Source organism: Lithobates pipiens, unplaced genomic scaffold (assembly GCF_037356315.1).
Source record: "Lithobates pipiens isolate NorthernLeopardFrog02 unplaced genomic scaffold, aLitPip1_a1.2 Scaffold_18, whole genome shotgun sequence".
NCBI classification, from domain to species: domain Eukaryota; kingdom Metazoa; phylum Chordata; class Amphibia; order Anura; family Ranidae; genus Lithobates; species Lithobates pipiens.
Window position 1 is genome coordinate 134,907,496 of NW_027507758.1, and position 13,676 is coordinate 134,921,171.

The 13,676-nt window shown below is 39.2% G+C and overlaps 1 protein-coding gene across 7 annotated transcripts in view; it reads right to left on the minus strand.

Moving 5' to 3' along the window:
* Positions 1–654: 654 nt before the first annotated feature.
* FAM120B (family with sequence similarity 120 member B) overlaps positions 655–13,676 on the minus strand; it is a 199,259-nt gene continuing 186,237 nt past the window's right edge. For 6 of the 7 annotated variants that reach the window (XM_077486155.1, XM_077486154.1, XM_077486157.1 and 3 more), the window contains 4 exons: positions 12,893–13,000; positions 12,691–12,765; positions 11,585–11,639; positions 655–783 (listed from right to left, as the gene is read on the minus strand). In XM_077486155.1, coding sequence (XP_077342281.1) covers positions 771–783; positions 11,585–11,639; positions 12,691–12,765; positions 12,893–13,000 — 251 coding nt within the window. In that variant the 3' untranslated portion in view covers positions 655–770. The remainder of the gene's footprint in view (positions 784–11,584; positions 11,640–12,690; positions 12,766–12,892; positions 13,001–13,676) is intronic. The other variant, XM_077486153.1, reaches the window with a different exon arrangement.

Sequence of the window (13,676 nt, forward strand, 5' to 3'; positions counted from 1 at the left end):
GTCTTGGATCATGGTACATGAAAAGGTGAAAAGGTGGCTAGCATAATACATGACAAACAGGCCCTCTTTGAATAAACTTGGGAACCATGGGCAAATTATGTGAAGGTACCTCTATCTCCCACCCTTGGATGTTTCAAAGAACTTGGTATCTTATATGAGTCCTAGGTCTCCTCCTCTTTTCTTTCCTCAGTTCTTTCCCTCTTCACCTTATGTCTTTTTCCTATTGCTCGCTCTTGAGCTATTTCCTCTTCTTGTTTTGAATTCTTAAAATGTTGTTACAAATTCATAAAGCAAGCCAATTCCTCATGTACACATGGGAACTTTTGTTATGCTGATTGATATAATTTGCAATACTCATAATACGCCTGAGATAGAATTTTTATGGAAGCTCTGCCATTCAGATACAGTGGAGGTAACTCTAGAGCAGATGGCTTAACTTGTGTAGTTGATTAGCAAGGTTGGTTGTGGTGAGCTACTGCTTTATATACCATGTTCCTTTTTGTGTTTTCTGTGAAGCACTATGTGAATTGTCAATATGTATATTGGCTTGTTAGATGCTTACTCGCGCTTGTAACTCACAATAAAACTCTTTAAATGTTAAGATTCTGCTTTTTGCATGTTTTTTTTTATTTTTATTACACATCAGACTGTACCTTGGACCGAAATTAATTTATTTACATGATGCACTTTTCATTATAAAGGGCTGAGATGACTTCCAATGAACCTGAAAATGACAGTCATTTACATTTTGCTGAATTGCCAGATGTGAATCAATGTTGCCACCTATGGAAAAAAGAAAAAACAAAAAAAGAGATTATTTTTAAAAATAGTACAGGGTCATTCATTATAGAGAAAAAGAGCACAAAAGTGGAGTAACTTCCCAAAAACAATCAGGATTTCAGGATTATTGTTTATCATTTCTATTAAATGAAAAGTAAAACCTGACTGATTGCATTTGGTAATAATCCTGCTTGATGATTACAAATACCATTGTTTACATTAGAGTGTCACATAGATCATGACACTTACAGTTTAGCCATGGATGACATGATGGCAACTTTAGTTCAGTGATCTTAAATGACACTCACGATAGATTTCTCAGTCCTGGCTACCTTATTCTTAAGCCCGTTATAAAGGTTTTTCTTTTTTGATCAGGCAGCCGGCTGATCAAAAAAAAAAAAATGAACAGATTTCCCCACTCACAGATTCAAGGTGGATGAAGAAACCTTTAGACTGCTTTCACACTGAGGCATTTTACAGGCGCTATAGCGCTAAACGTAGTGCTTGCATAGTGCCTGTAAAGAGCCTCTCCTCTCACTCCAGTGTGAAAGCCCCAGTGCTTTCACACTGGAATGGTGCGCTTGCAAGGCGGTAAAAAAAAGTCCTGCAAGCAGCATCTTTTCAGCGCTGTAGGAGCGGTGTACACACCGCTCCTAAAGTGCCCCTGCCCATTAAAAATAGCGGCGCTTTACTGCCAATGCCCCCAATGCCCCAGTGTGAAAGTAGCTTTAGGCTGTTTTCTCACTGAGGCACTTTACAGGCGCTATAGTGCTAAGAATAGTGCCTTTCACACTGTCGCTTGCAGGATGGTAAAAAAAGTCCTGCAAGCAGCATCTTTGCAGCGCTGTAGGAGTGGTGTACACACCACTCCTAAAGCGCTCCTGCCCATTAAAATCAATGGGCAGTGGCACCAAACGGCTGTCAGTTTTAACCCTTTTTTGACCGCTAGCGGGGGTTAAATGCGCCCCACTAGCGGCCAAATAGCGCCGATAAAACGGCGGTAAAACTTACCGCTGCTCTGTTGTATTCCGACAGCTGGACTTCTCCACTGCCAGAATGTACTGATCAGTGCCGCAGCCAATTGGCTGCATGTGCTGATGGAACACCAATTTTCCTGTTGCTTGAAGAGCTGATTACTAAGTTGACTCCTCTCGAACAGGAATGGCCATAGATGGATCAAAATTTGTTCGGTCCCTGCTCAACCAGCTAAATTTTGATCCATCTATGGCCACTTTAGCTCTAAAAAATAACTGCTCTACTAAAAAATGTATCCAAATGGCCATGCTTTCCAACCTCCCCCTCAACAAGTCTTGGGGAATTACAGTCATACCCCTTCCTCCAGACCTACAACCCCCCCCCCCAACAAAATAATAAAACATCTATATTTTCTATCACTTTCTTTCATCCTACCCTGTATTCATTGCTCAAGAAACAATTTATGTTGGCCTACAAGACAAAAAACAAAAATACTTGAGCTTGATGCCCTTTTCATTTTAGTATTTAAAATATACCTAAATCCATGAACAAAAAATTGGATATATGCAGCTTACTAGTCCTTGTAGTGGCTGCAAAAGTTTTTATTTCTCAGACCTAAAACATCTTTAGCAAATATATAAAATGCCTGTTGATCTTGCCAGAAACACAGTGTCATTTTCACTTTGATGAATTAAAAGCACAAAAATCTAATCTTTCTTGTGAATAATGGTAGTCCCATCAACCCCCCCCCCATGTAAAAAAAAAAAAGGCAAACGCGTTGGAAGTCCAGTATGTGGAAGAGTGAGCAGAGCCAGCCAAGGACAGTCAGTGTGTCTTTGCATGTTTGCCAGGTAAAAATTTAACAAAAAGGAAACAAATACAGCCACCACGTTACTTTTGTTTTGAGTTTAGGTACACATTCAACAAAGAAACTGAAAAACAACCATCAAACTCCAGTATGTAAATGCAAAGGTGACCATACTGTATGTTGTAGGTATACAGATGAATAGAGCAAGTAATGTTAAAACTGCACCCAGTATATTATGTTCATGCATTATTAATAAATGATACAATTGTATAATAAAACAGTATAATATAAAACACTGGTAATTAATTTTGCCGTGGACAGTACTGAAATATCCTGGATTGGATTTGTTATAGCAAGTTGTCCTTTGTTAAGGGTATTCAATAGACATAAGATGCTTCCAAGCTGCTCTATGGAAGTCTAGCTTCAGTTTGAATAAATACTTCTGCAGGTTACTAGACAAATGAATAGGAGCTGAATTTCACTCCTCTCCAGCTAAACATTTGTGCTAGTCACCGTGACATATGGCAAGCTCCAAAGTAAAGGTGATTTCTTTTTTGGATGAAGTGCTGGGTAAAGTCTATATGAAATTGGATTCCCATATTTATACAGCACAGTTGCTCTGCTATGTCAAAGCTGAAAATATTCATTACAAAGAATCACGTAAGTACACAGGAATATAATGAGGCAAATAAACGGTATAACTCCAGTCAGCATAAATATATCCCCACCAGATAGTAAAGTTTAATAGCTTGTTTAGTTAGGCGGGTTGTAGAATAAAGAAATACTTATCTTATTCCTTTCTTTTGCTATGTGGCCAGCCCCTTGTACAATGCAGGACTGCTGGTCATGCATTGTAAGCAATGATGTTGGACAAGTTGAGATCAGATGAGCGGAAAAAAGAAAGACAGATCTAACAGTGACTTAGCCTTGATTAAACAAGCTAATAAACCTTGCTATCTGGGGTGTTACATTAAATATGATATTTTACTGCTAACTGGAGTTCAGCTTTGAAGAGATCCTCAAGTCAAAAACTACATGTGATTACTGAAAAGAGCAATCAATGACTTATGTTTTCAGCAAACCTGTCACAAACCTGGGAAATTAAAACTGGGCATATGATGAAAGTGTATGACAAATCAATCCATGGCTATAGGCTGCTGATGTTATATGCAAAGTTTGAAATTTCCTATAAAAGTCAGCTCCGCCCCAGCTCCCCATTGAGCAGATTCTATGATTATTATGAAAGCTTGGTAGAGGCACGTTTTATGGGAAAGTGTGACTTTTCATTATAAACTCAGCTTACTGAATCTCTGGATCTACCAACAAATAGCGGAAAGTAACAGAATGAACAGTCCGATTTTGAAGTGCTGTATTTCAAGCAATGAGTGGTATGGCCCTGTAGTAGTCAGGTATGGATAGCCCCTTTGTATTAATAATGCAGGCTTGTAAAGTTACTGAAAAGTTTAATTCAAAGGCCCTATGCACATAGGATATTTTGCCAACTCTCCTAGAAGCCTTTCCTCCTGGCCGCAGCATTTTGTCAGAAAACCGCCTGGCACTTGTAAAAGCGTTAACGTGTTTAGGTGCATTTACAGGCATCAAGCATTTTTTCCTGGCCATTCAAATGAATTAATGCTCAAGTGCTAAACGTGCCTAGTGTAAGCATTCGTTTGGATGCGCTTTGAAGCGCCAAGCATTTTTTCCGATTTTGAAAAGAAAATTTGTTCGATATTCGACCATGTATGGCCTGCATTAGACCTTACACCCCGGGCACACCGATCGCGACAATGATAACGATTTCAAAGTGGCATTGTAGTGCTGCTTCAGGTGTGACTTGGAAGATATCTGTGCGACTTCATGCACACCTGAACTTGCAGAAAGGTAGTGCAGGAACTACTTTCAAAATCTGTGCAACTCCGACAGAGTCGCACTGATTCAACTGTTTCCAATGTGGACAATAGGGTGTGAAACTGTAAAATCGCATGACAAGTCGCACAGATGTGGCTGGGGTCTATAGCTCAATTCTAGTCTAAGCTTTAACAGTTTAGGTAAGGTCAAGGAGCAAAAGATCATTTTTTTTTTTATAGGATTTCCTTTATCTATTGCCTAATATCGCTACCCCAAACCTGGCAGCTTGCTAGAGAGGAGGACCACTGCTTTTGTGTAAGAACAGTGGTCTGTCTCTAGCAGTCCAACACACCCCATGCAGTCACATCTACTGAGGAACACTCTAAAGAGTGCTGCCAGGGACTGGGAATTTGAGGTAGCACAAATAACAAAAAATGGAAAGAATGACTAAAAGAAGTAAATAGCAGACAGAGTATATTCAAGGTTAATTTAACAAATGTTCTGCTAGTCCTAATAGAAGGAGTAAAGGGTCTAATGTAAAGGGGACATTCAACACCTAAGAGATTATATTTTGAACAAACTTCTGTGATTTATCACATGCAGAAAAGGTGGAAAAGGGTATCAGTGTATACAAAGCATTTCAGGCAACAATCTGAGCATGAGGAATTTATCCCTTGCCTTTCCTGAAATGACAAACACCTGGTAGATTAAGGCTGTTTAGATTGGTTTGCCTCTATCTGAGATTAATGATGTAGGTAATACCTCTAACACCTCATTCCTGGTAAGTGAGGGCTAATTCACAACTATGAGTGTGCATCAATACACATAATAATTGTGTTTCGGCATGTGTTGATATCCTGCTTTAGCATGCAGGTTCACTGCATCAATTTAAAGTAAAAGAATGTTACAAATTTGTCCATTAAACAATAAACCATTGCAATTTTTCCTTTGTACTGCTATGAATAGAGAATACTTCCTACTAATTGCTATGTTGAGAACATCGTCATTTAGAGACCAAAGATGTTGATTCCTTCTATATTGAATTGTCTCTGTTACTGCTTTAGCAGCTGTTGTAGAGCAAGAGTGGGAAAGAAAGTGGAGAAGGTACTGGGTGTACCCAGTCATGGAACCTGCACTTCATACCACTCAACCCCACAACCTTTCAACCTCACCTACTATGTAACAATGTAACAACAGTTTTTATTTTTGTTTGTTAACAGAGAAAAAGAAGCCATAGATGATGCATTTTTTCATTCAACCAGTGGGTTGAAAATGTTTTATATATATTAATCCCCCCATTAACAGACTTGGTGTTGATGGGGGAATCCCTCCCATGGAGATATTGTATTCTGGCAGTGGGGAGAATTCCCCAGCATCAGAATACACTCATCACTGCTGCCAGTTATAGATGGCGACACTGACTGAGTGGGGAAAGAAACAGACAGACTGGTTGTACAGAAGTTTACTGAGAGATCTACTTCTGTACAACCAGCTTGCGCATAGATGTATCTAAATCCAGCCAGTTCCTGCTTAACTGGCCAAATTTTGATCCATCTATGGCCAGCTAAAAATTTGAGTAAGCCCCTCTACCTATTTTATTGCAGGTCCTTACCCAATTGTCAATGCTACCATGGCCTGAGCCACTTATATTACTGGCCTGCATTGAGTCCTGACCTCAATCCGATAGAACACCTTTGGGATGAATTACAGCGGAGACTGCGAGCCAGGCCTTCACGTCCATATCAGTGCCTGACCTCACAAATGCGCTTCTGGAAGAATGGTCAAACAGTCCCATAGACACATTCCTAAACCTTGTGGACAGCCTTCCCAGAAGAGTTGAAGCTGTTATAGCTGCAAAGGGTGGGACAACTCATTATTGAACCCTATGAACTGAGACTCATTTGTCATTAAAGTTCATGTGCGTGTAGAGGCAGGTGTCCCAATACTTTTGGTAATATAGTGTATAAGTAACTATATATTATAGGCTAAAACATACACCAGTATACTCTAGAATAAAATATGATGGAGGAGGAACAGAATAATAGAATGGTAATCCCATTAACAGAACAGAATGGTAATCCCATTAACGGAAAAGAATGGTAATCCCATTTATATGGGATATAATTGCAAAAGAATGGTATATTGCTTTTTGGTGCTGGAAACTTTAAAAACAAAATACCTTTTATTATCATCATCTAAGTAAATGCATCGCTGCAATAAGAAAAAGAGCAATAGCTGCATTACACTTATCACAGCAAAAAAAAAAAATCTTACTGCAGGGCTTCTTCTCATTTGACTTTCAGCTCTGAGCAAACTTGGAAAAGAATGAAATAAGATATTTATGTCTGTGGATTAGGGATTTTTTGTCCAATAAATCCCAGAGTGTTAGGTTGGATAATTATACTTCATCTACCATTATCCTTAAAGTAGAACTTAAGGCAAAACCTTTTTTCATTTTGGATAGAGTAACAGAGAGTTTGTATTGTCTTCTGTTATTCTGTAGCATATCCCCAGCCTAAAATGTAGCATGTCCACACTCTCTGACCATCATTTGCTCTGTTAGGTCTTCAGTTTCTGTATATAAATTACTGTGAAAAAGTTTTAGACAGGTGTTAAGAAATGCTGTAAAGTAAGAATGTTCTCAAAAATATATGTCTTTCATCTGCTGCATGTGTTTCCTTGGCTAACCACTGCATCTACGGTCCTCAATGTTGCCCGATCGATGGTGTCTTCAATGCTGTGAAATACAGGCAGATCCATCTCCATAGTGCCATACCACCAGGAAGGCCTATGGTTGGCCCAAATTTAATCTGCAGAAGGTCGATGACCCCAAACATACAGCCAATGCCATTAGGAATTATCTTTAGCGTAAAGAACAAAAAAGAGTCCTGGAAGTGATGGTTTGGCCCCCACATAGCCCTAAACTCGACATCATTGAGTATGTTTGGGATTACATGAAGAGACAGACAGATTTTGGGCAGCCTACATCCGAAGAAGGTCTGTGGTTGGTTCTCAATGACAAAATTAACTGCGAGTTCCTTCAAAAACTGTACAAGTGTACCTAGAAGAGCTGATCCTCTTTTGAAGGCAAAGGGTGGTCAAATCAAATATTGATTTGATTTGGATTTCTTTTCTGTAAATTTACTTTCCATTTTGTTAATTATTAAAATAAACTATTAGCACTTCAATTTCTGAAAGCATTCCTACTTTACTGAATTTTTTCACACCTTTATAAAACTTATATACTTTATGTTGCTATGTGGAGTGGATTGCTGTAGAGCCAGTTTACAAATTTCCTCAGACTTCATTAATTCTCAATGTACTACTCAAGATTTAGCCCAAAACGGTTTCTGCTATAATATGAAAACAAAGGGAAAATGGCGCTGTTCACAAAAAATGCACCTACACTCCATACACTACAAAAATTTAATCAGCCCACAGCTATGTGTAAAGGTAATATCTGTATAACTAAAGTGCTAGTGCGTAATCTAAACAATCAAAATAACAGATCAAGTGCAAACAAGGATATAAAAAACGATGGTACGTGAGTAGAAAAAATCAATTAAATCAATACTATGTAAATAAATACGTCTTCCTACAGTGCACAGAAATTCATGGAATATATAAATAAAAAGGTGTCTAAAAATTACTCAAAATTACTATAAACTTCCACCCACAAATATAATAATAAAGTACAAATGAGATAATGTAACTATCCAGAATAAATAAATAGAGAAATAAAAGGTGTCTAAAAATGACTCAAAATTACTGTAAACAACCACCCACAAATATAATAATAAAGCGCAAATGAGATAATGAAACTATCCAAAATAAATAAAGTGTCCGAAAATATATGAAAGTCCAAATATTAAAAGAGAAAAATATGAAAAAATAAAAAATATACATAAAAAATGATACCAAAAATATGAATAAATATCTTCCAACCACAGTCCATAGTGAAAAAAAAATAATTAGCTCTCTCCTCTTGCGTATGCACTCGCCAGAGCGCCTCACCCCAGATGGGGTAACAGGTGTATATAATCCTAATTCCGTAGCCGGGGGTTCCTGCAATATGGGTATCTATAGGGTCAGATGTAAATAGGACCTCCAATCGTTATATCTCTCCACAAACAAAGAAGTGTCAGCAGCAGATGATCATATTGTACTCCTCTCCTCACTCACTCCACATTTTTGAATTTTTGTTGGTTTCTGCTATAGTGATCCTCACTTTTTGGCCCAGAAGACCGTGTTTTCCTTCAGTGTGGAGAATGAGGTTCTGTCAACAGATTCCGCTACCTTCATGTCAGGACCTCCTGGCTCAGAATGTGGTGTTTCATCCAAACCACGGCAGAATGAAATTAATGGCATCTAAATTGAAAGGAGACCTCTGTGCCAGTATGATTTATCTGACCGTATAGTGGGTACTTTATTGCAGACCCAACTTTACCTAACTATCGAGTTTGGAAGGCTTTCCAGAGTGTCTCGGCAGAGAAGAACTGGAACCCAATGTTGCTTACAGTATCCAATATTTTAGAGTTCCTGCAAAGGGGTCTGGAATGTGGCTTAGCTTACAATTCATTAAGAGTCCAAGTCTCGGCTCTATTGGCCATGTCAAACAAGAGGTGGGCCTTCGATCTGTTAGTTGTTCGCTTCCTAAAAGCAGCTATGAAGATCAGACCACCAGTAAGGTCTTTTTTCCCCAAGTGGGATTTATCCTTAGTTTTGAAAGCTTTGTCGCTTCCTCTGTTTGATCCAATTTCCACATGCTCTTTGTTCCAGCTAACTCTGAGGACTATATTCTTGACAGCTATTGCTTCCATGAGCAAAGTGTCAGAGCTGTGTGTCTTCTTATCTAAAGAGCTGTACTGCGTGATGCTTCAAGACAGAATTGTGCCAAGAGCGGTGCCAAACCTTCTTTTTTAAGTTTCTACCTCTTTTCATATGAATTGGGAGTCAATCCTTCCAGCCTTTCTGGAAGATGGTTCAGAGGATGAATGGAAGAACTTAGACCTAGTTGTTTCACTGGTGGCCTACCTTGAATGAACTAAGGATTTTCGTAAGCAGGACATCCTTTTTGTCTTTCCCATATGTCTAAAGAAGGGGTTGGCTGTTCCCCCAAAGTTGTCCTCCTGGATCGTCAAAATGATACAAATGGCTTCCCAATCTCTGGGCCTTCTACACCCTTTAGAGGTGAACAAGTATTTTACACAAGGCACAGCGGCATATGCAAAGGTTTTAGGTTGAAGTTGTTTGCAGAGCAACAAGTTACAGAACATCTAATAATTTTATTCACCACTACAGGGTAAATGTGTCCCACGGAGGTGTTTGGTTCTACAGTCATTGCGGCGGCTGTCAGTCATTAAATTATTTAGCAGCATTCAGGTTTCAGTAGCCCTTTTCCTTTTGCAGTAGTTTCCCTCCCTTCTTGATGGGCATTGCTTTTTACATCCCGTGGTAGGCTAACATGAGGAGGTCCAGGAATCACGAAAATTATTTTCCTTACCATTATTTAGTTTTCCTGGATCATCCTCATGTCAGCTGGGGATTCCCCACCCAGTTTCCGTTGCGAGGTGGGACATTTTTGAAAACTGACTGTGGGACACAGCCACACTTTATAGGCTAGTTAAGAGGTTGTCCTGCAGGGGACAGAGGGGGCAGGGCTGACCCGTGGCAGGCTGACATGAGCAGGATCCAGGAAAGGAAAATGACGGTATGTAAGAAAAACAATTTTCCCTAAGGCCCCTTTCACACATGCGGAACGTATGTCCGTATTTCATCCATCTGTTTGTGGATGAAATACGAACATACATGCACTCCTATGGGATAGCGGGTGTCTGCTGATGAATATCCGCAGACAACCGATATCGTCCGTCTCCACAATGGTCCAATTCTGCAGACGGAGGAAAATCCTATTTAAATCCTATTTAATATAGGATTTGATAAACGGAGCGATCCCCGCTGAGCAAGTGGATCATCATGGGGCGGATCATTATGGATCCGTCACCGTGATGATCCGGATCCGGCCTAATACACAGACACACATGCAGGATATGTACTTTATGTTGCTATGTTGAGTGGATTGGTGTCGAACCTATTTTTGCTGTGTCTTCACTTTGCAACAACAATAACAACGAGTATCATATTATCTTTCTTTACTTAATGTCCATTTAAAACGACATGTTCTTCTAATGCCCCATACACACAGTCAGATTTTCCGACGGAAAATGTTCGATGGGAGCTTTTTTGTTTCGGAAATTCCGACCGTGTGTAGGCTCCATCGGACATTTTCTTTTGGAATTTCCGTCACACAAAATTTAAGATCTGCATCTCAAATTTTCCGACAACAAAATCCGTTGTGGTAAAAATTCCGACACACAAAGTTCCATGCATGTTCGGAATCAAGCAGAAGAGCCGCACTGGCTATTGAACTTCATTTTTCTCGGCTCGTCATATGTGTTGTACATCACTGCGTTCTTGGCGGTCGGAATTTCAGACAAGATTTACCCTAACTTTAATTCATAACACAGATCACTCCCTGCAAGATTGCACCTCTCTTATTGGGCTTTACAACTATCTGTTTTGAAAGCTACCTCTCCTGCATTAAGATTTCACAATGCTGACATTCAGATGCCAAATACTATTGATCTGGCTGAAGAATGGGCATGCAACCAAAACTACAATAGTTCCCCAGTAAACAATACATGTAATATTTCTTTACTCATGACTAGCCATGCCAGTGTTTCTTTGATCTACACTGTAGGCAAGGTATTTTGTATGTATTTTGAGTTGGACTGTTGTCATTCATTAATCATAAGAGTAGTAAGGGAGAGAAACTCTTCCTTGTTGCCTAGCAATATTATATGAAGGGAAACTGAGAAGATCTGGAATGTAAGAAATCACCGGATACCCAAGTTTCTCTCCGCAGCTGTTACTACCCAGTAGTTACAATTTTGTAATGCTGTCACCTTCCTATAGACTTGTCAGTTGTCAAGATATCTCACAACAATGAAAATGACAGGAACATCAAGCTCAAGTATTTTAATGAGATGCTGCACAGAAATACCAACAGAGTGCAAGGTATAAATGCAGCTTATGACAGCACTTATAGTCAATAATAACTATTTTAAAAAACATACTATATAGATATATTTATATACACACAGTTTCACGTACTGATTAGAAAACTGGTGTCCTCTTCCTCTTTTGCCTCCATGCCATGGTCTTTGTCCTGATAAATACAGAATGGAATAAACTAAAGAAAATAAATTATGACAAGATACCACTAAACATTAACTGCTAATGATCTGTAGCCTTTGCATTGCGATTAAATAAATGGGCTGTCAATGCACCACAACTGAACAAAAACTAGACCTGCAGCTTTTTATTTAATCACAACACGACCCAACATATGGTATATGCTTTGGGGTGCGCTGCAACCCACCCCATCACACATAGTGCTGTAGGTAATGGTAAAACCTTTCACCACCCAAATCTAAAACTCCTAGGCACCACATATACAGGTGTATTTTATGCTGTATGCCAAATGCCTACAAATACAGCCATGTTCATTGGCCCTTAATAAAAAAAGAAATGTTTGAAAATAGGCAGCTGCGGGCTGTCTGCCTAGCAATGAGTAAGTACCTCTCTGCCCCCTGGAATATGAACTGGTGTTTCCTGCTGCCACTAGTGGTACTTCCGTAAAGGATTCAACTGCTGTGGGTAGATCTGCTTCACATTCGCCATTATTCTCTAAGGCAGCCATTCTGAACCATTCGAGGAACCCTAGGGATCTTCCAGATGTTCCTCCGTTTGATCCAATTTTCACATTATCCTTGTTCCATCTAACTCTAAGGACTATATTCTTGACGGCTATTGCTTCCATGAGCAGAGCGTCAGAGCTGTGTGTCTTTCTCAATGTGTGACTTATTGACCTCCTATCTGGAAAAAACAGTGGCATTCTGACTACCACTCTAATGTAGGGGAATTTTGCTCACTGATTAACAATGTAAGGGACATTTTTCCACTGACTCACAAATAATTTGTTTCAGCAGGGGTTCCCCGATACCTGAAAATTATTTTAATAATTCCTCTGGGGTTAGAAAATTGATAAAAGCTGCTCTATTGCGTAGACCCACTTACTCACAGCTTATACACAGCCAATAATTATTGTGGGTTAGCTAAAGAAGAGTCCTCGAAATGCAACCTGCGACCCCATTTATCACAGGTGACCATCGTCCTGTTTATGGGAACAATAAACAACGTTGGAGTTCATGAACTGCTACCTGTGTTACGTCTTCCATATTCATAATTTCCTTGGTAAGGATCTTCCATGTCTTCAAAGTCTGCACGTGGTCCTAAGTAAAACAAATTAAACAAATGAGTTGTCTTGGGAATACCTGGATTTGGATTAAAATTGTATTGTTTTCACAACATATAAAGTCATTCAGTGTTTATTTCTGAGAAGGTATTTTATTGATCTACCTTGGTGGCTTGTTTGTGGTCTAGAAAAATGACTCCACTCTCTTTGTTCATTGGAACCGGCATGCCGATGAAACTGATTTTCTCTTGAGAAGGTGTTACCAAATCCTCCTGACAAAAAGGAAACAGTACAAGCTATTAATGACATTTATTTATATACAGAGCATCCAAAAGATAAAAGCAGCACTTGCGGGATTTGAACAGTGATTTTTAGGTTTTGACGAGGCACAAGCTCATCTTCCTCAGGACTTCCATCCTAGAAGCATTTCAGAAAAAGAAGGAGAAGAGTGGGGATTTCAAATCCCTGGTTCACTGCAACGGCTGCGTGGGCACTGACAACAACCTATAGGAGGGACGGGGGATGGGGCAGGGAAGGTGTATGATGTTACTTCACCTTTTCATTTTTTCTGAAAAGGTGAGCAAATCCTTTAAGCTATTAATATGCTCTTCATGTGATAAGCATTAACAGAGCTTTATACCAAAATACAAGTGCTCATTTAGTGATATTTTCAATAAAAAGGTTTGCCAAAGATCATATATGTAGAATTTATAGATGTTTTTTGCCATTTGTGCAATTATCATTACTGCTACAATCTATTGAGTTACACTAGACATGCAAATAACACTCATTAAAAGGGGTAAGGACTGCTAATATTATGTATCAATGTGTGCTCTAATGGCACATCCTGCTAACATGTACTGCATGCATGCAAGTAGGACAGAGTGTCCCCTATTTGCTGATGTATGAAAAGTATATTTAACAAAAAAAATCTTAAGGCCCACAGCA